General features: G+C 42.0%; 1 protein-coding gene across 1 annotated transcript; it reads right to left on the bottom strand.

Annotated features, from left to right (window-relative positions):
* Nucleotides 1-671: 671 nt before the first annotated feature.
* On the bottom strand, nt 672-1565 carry MC2R (melanocortin 2 receptor). The gene has a single exon (XM_002922869.3). It carries the CDS (start codon nt 1563-1565, stop codon nt 672-674), a length of 894 nt encoding a protein of 297 aa, XP_002922915.1.
* Nucleotides 1566-1829: the final 264 nt, after the last annotated feature.

Here is a 1829-nt window from a genome sequence, read left to right as displayed (position 1 = left end):
GTTGCAGTAATTTATTGGCACTTTTGGTTTGCTTACAAAGACATTGTAGTTTGTGTCCTGAGTACTTGTCCTGGCACTTTAACTTGTAGAAATTGATTACAATGGCTTCCAGCTTGGAAAGGCAACCCTAGCAATAGGCTTGCTATACATCTATAGAAGAACAAGTTTTTACCTCAGCACAAACCTCTCAAACTTGTATTGTTGTCTGTGTTTTGTGTTCTTTTTTAAAAAAAGATTTTATTTATTTATTTATTTGACAGAGAGAGAGAGACAGCAAGAGAGGGAACACATGCAGGGGGAGTGGAAGAGGGAGAAGCAGGCTCCCCGCTGAGCAGGAAGCCCGGCGCAGGGCTGGATCCCAGAATGCCAGGATCATGACCTGAGCTGAAGGGAGACGCTTAACGACTGAGCCACCCAGGCGCCCCTATGTTTTGTATTCTGTCATTCTTTTTAATACATTATTTTATCTCTCTACTTATAAAAGTTGTACCTACAGCAAGACTCTTCACACAGGACTAAGCTATTACAAACCCTAGTTAGTGGCATAATTCTAGTGCACATTAAGGAAGGAAAAGGATGGTTGGAAAGCATTAGAATTTGTTGGTGTGTCATGTTATTCTGTCACTTGACAGTATTAACCACATGGCTATTGATATCAGAGACCAATAATTCTACTGGTACCGGCTACAAAAGATCATCTTTTTAAATGCATCCCTGAGTTCTGGGCTCCGGAAGGCATATATAAATGGGTCGATGACTGCATTGCACATAATCAACATGCCATTCACCTGAAAGAGGGACATGTAGCAGGCACAGTAAGGGTTATTTGGGCAAAACGTCATTAACAGGACATGAAGGACAAAGGGGGCCCAACAAAAGATGAAGACCCCAAGCAGGATGGTCAGTGTGATGGCCCCTTTCATGTTGGCTCTGGGAACTGTCAAAATCTTCCTGGCATGGGAACGGGCAAGCAAGAACATGTGCACATAAAGGCACAGGATAAAGACCAACATCAGAGGGAACAGTGATGTGAAGGTGATCACTGTGGGGATGTGATGAGAGAAGATCACCATGGTAATGGCGCTGCCCATGCAGCCCATCCAGGTGACCATCAGGACAACAATGACACGGCGCATGGTTACAATGCTGTGGTATTGCAGAGCATGGAAGATTGTGAGGTAGCGGTCAGCTGCTATCATGGACAGGCTGAAAATGGAGCCAAGGAGGGAGAGGATGAACAGGGAGTCAATAATATCATCTGCTGTGGTTTCAAAATTGCCACGAGGCTTGAGATAACCCATGTTTCTGAACATGATCAGGATATTTTCCAGGATCTTATATAGGCTGCCCAACATATCAGAAATGGCCAAGCTGCAAATGAAAAAGTACATGGGTGACTGGAGATTCTTATTCTTGATTACAGCCAGGAGGACCAACAGATTTTCCAGAACCCCAACGATGGATATTATAAAAAATATCTCTTCTGGCAAAACCACATGAGGACAGTCTGAATTATTTCTTGCTGTATCATTGATGTTTTCATATAGATTGATAATGTGCTTCATCTCTCCCACCACTGGTTAAGACAGGGGTGTTACTTTGACTTGACAGGAAGCTTGGTTGATTCTTCAGAATCGTTTCTTCTTTGTAGTACTTGCTGGAGGTCTGAGGTAAAAACTACCAGGCCACCTAAAGAATATATAGTAACATCCGTTGAAAAATAGTCTAAATAAAATAAAAATTAAGTCACATTATTTTTAAGAAAGCTCTATTGCTTCAATGAAATATGATGGTGTAGTAATTTAAATAAAGCAGTTTACTGGACCCTC

Source organism: Ailuropoda melanoleuca, chromosome 14 (genome assembly GCF_002007445.2).
Source record: "Ailuropoda melanoleuca isolate Jingjing chromosome 14, ASM200744v2, whole genome shotgun sequence".
NCBI classification, from domain to species: domain Eukaryota; kingdom Metazoa; phylum Chordata; class Mammalia; order Carnivora; family Ursidae; genus Ailuropoda; species Ailuropoda melanoleuca.
Note: the sequence above shows the minus strand (reverse complement) of the source record. Positions and strands in the feature narration are given on the sequence as shown.

Coding starts and splice junctions, on each gene's coding strand:
- MC2R (XM_002922869.3), bottom strand. CDS start 1,565: ATGAAGCACATTATCAATCTATATGAAAACATCAATGATACAGCAAGA.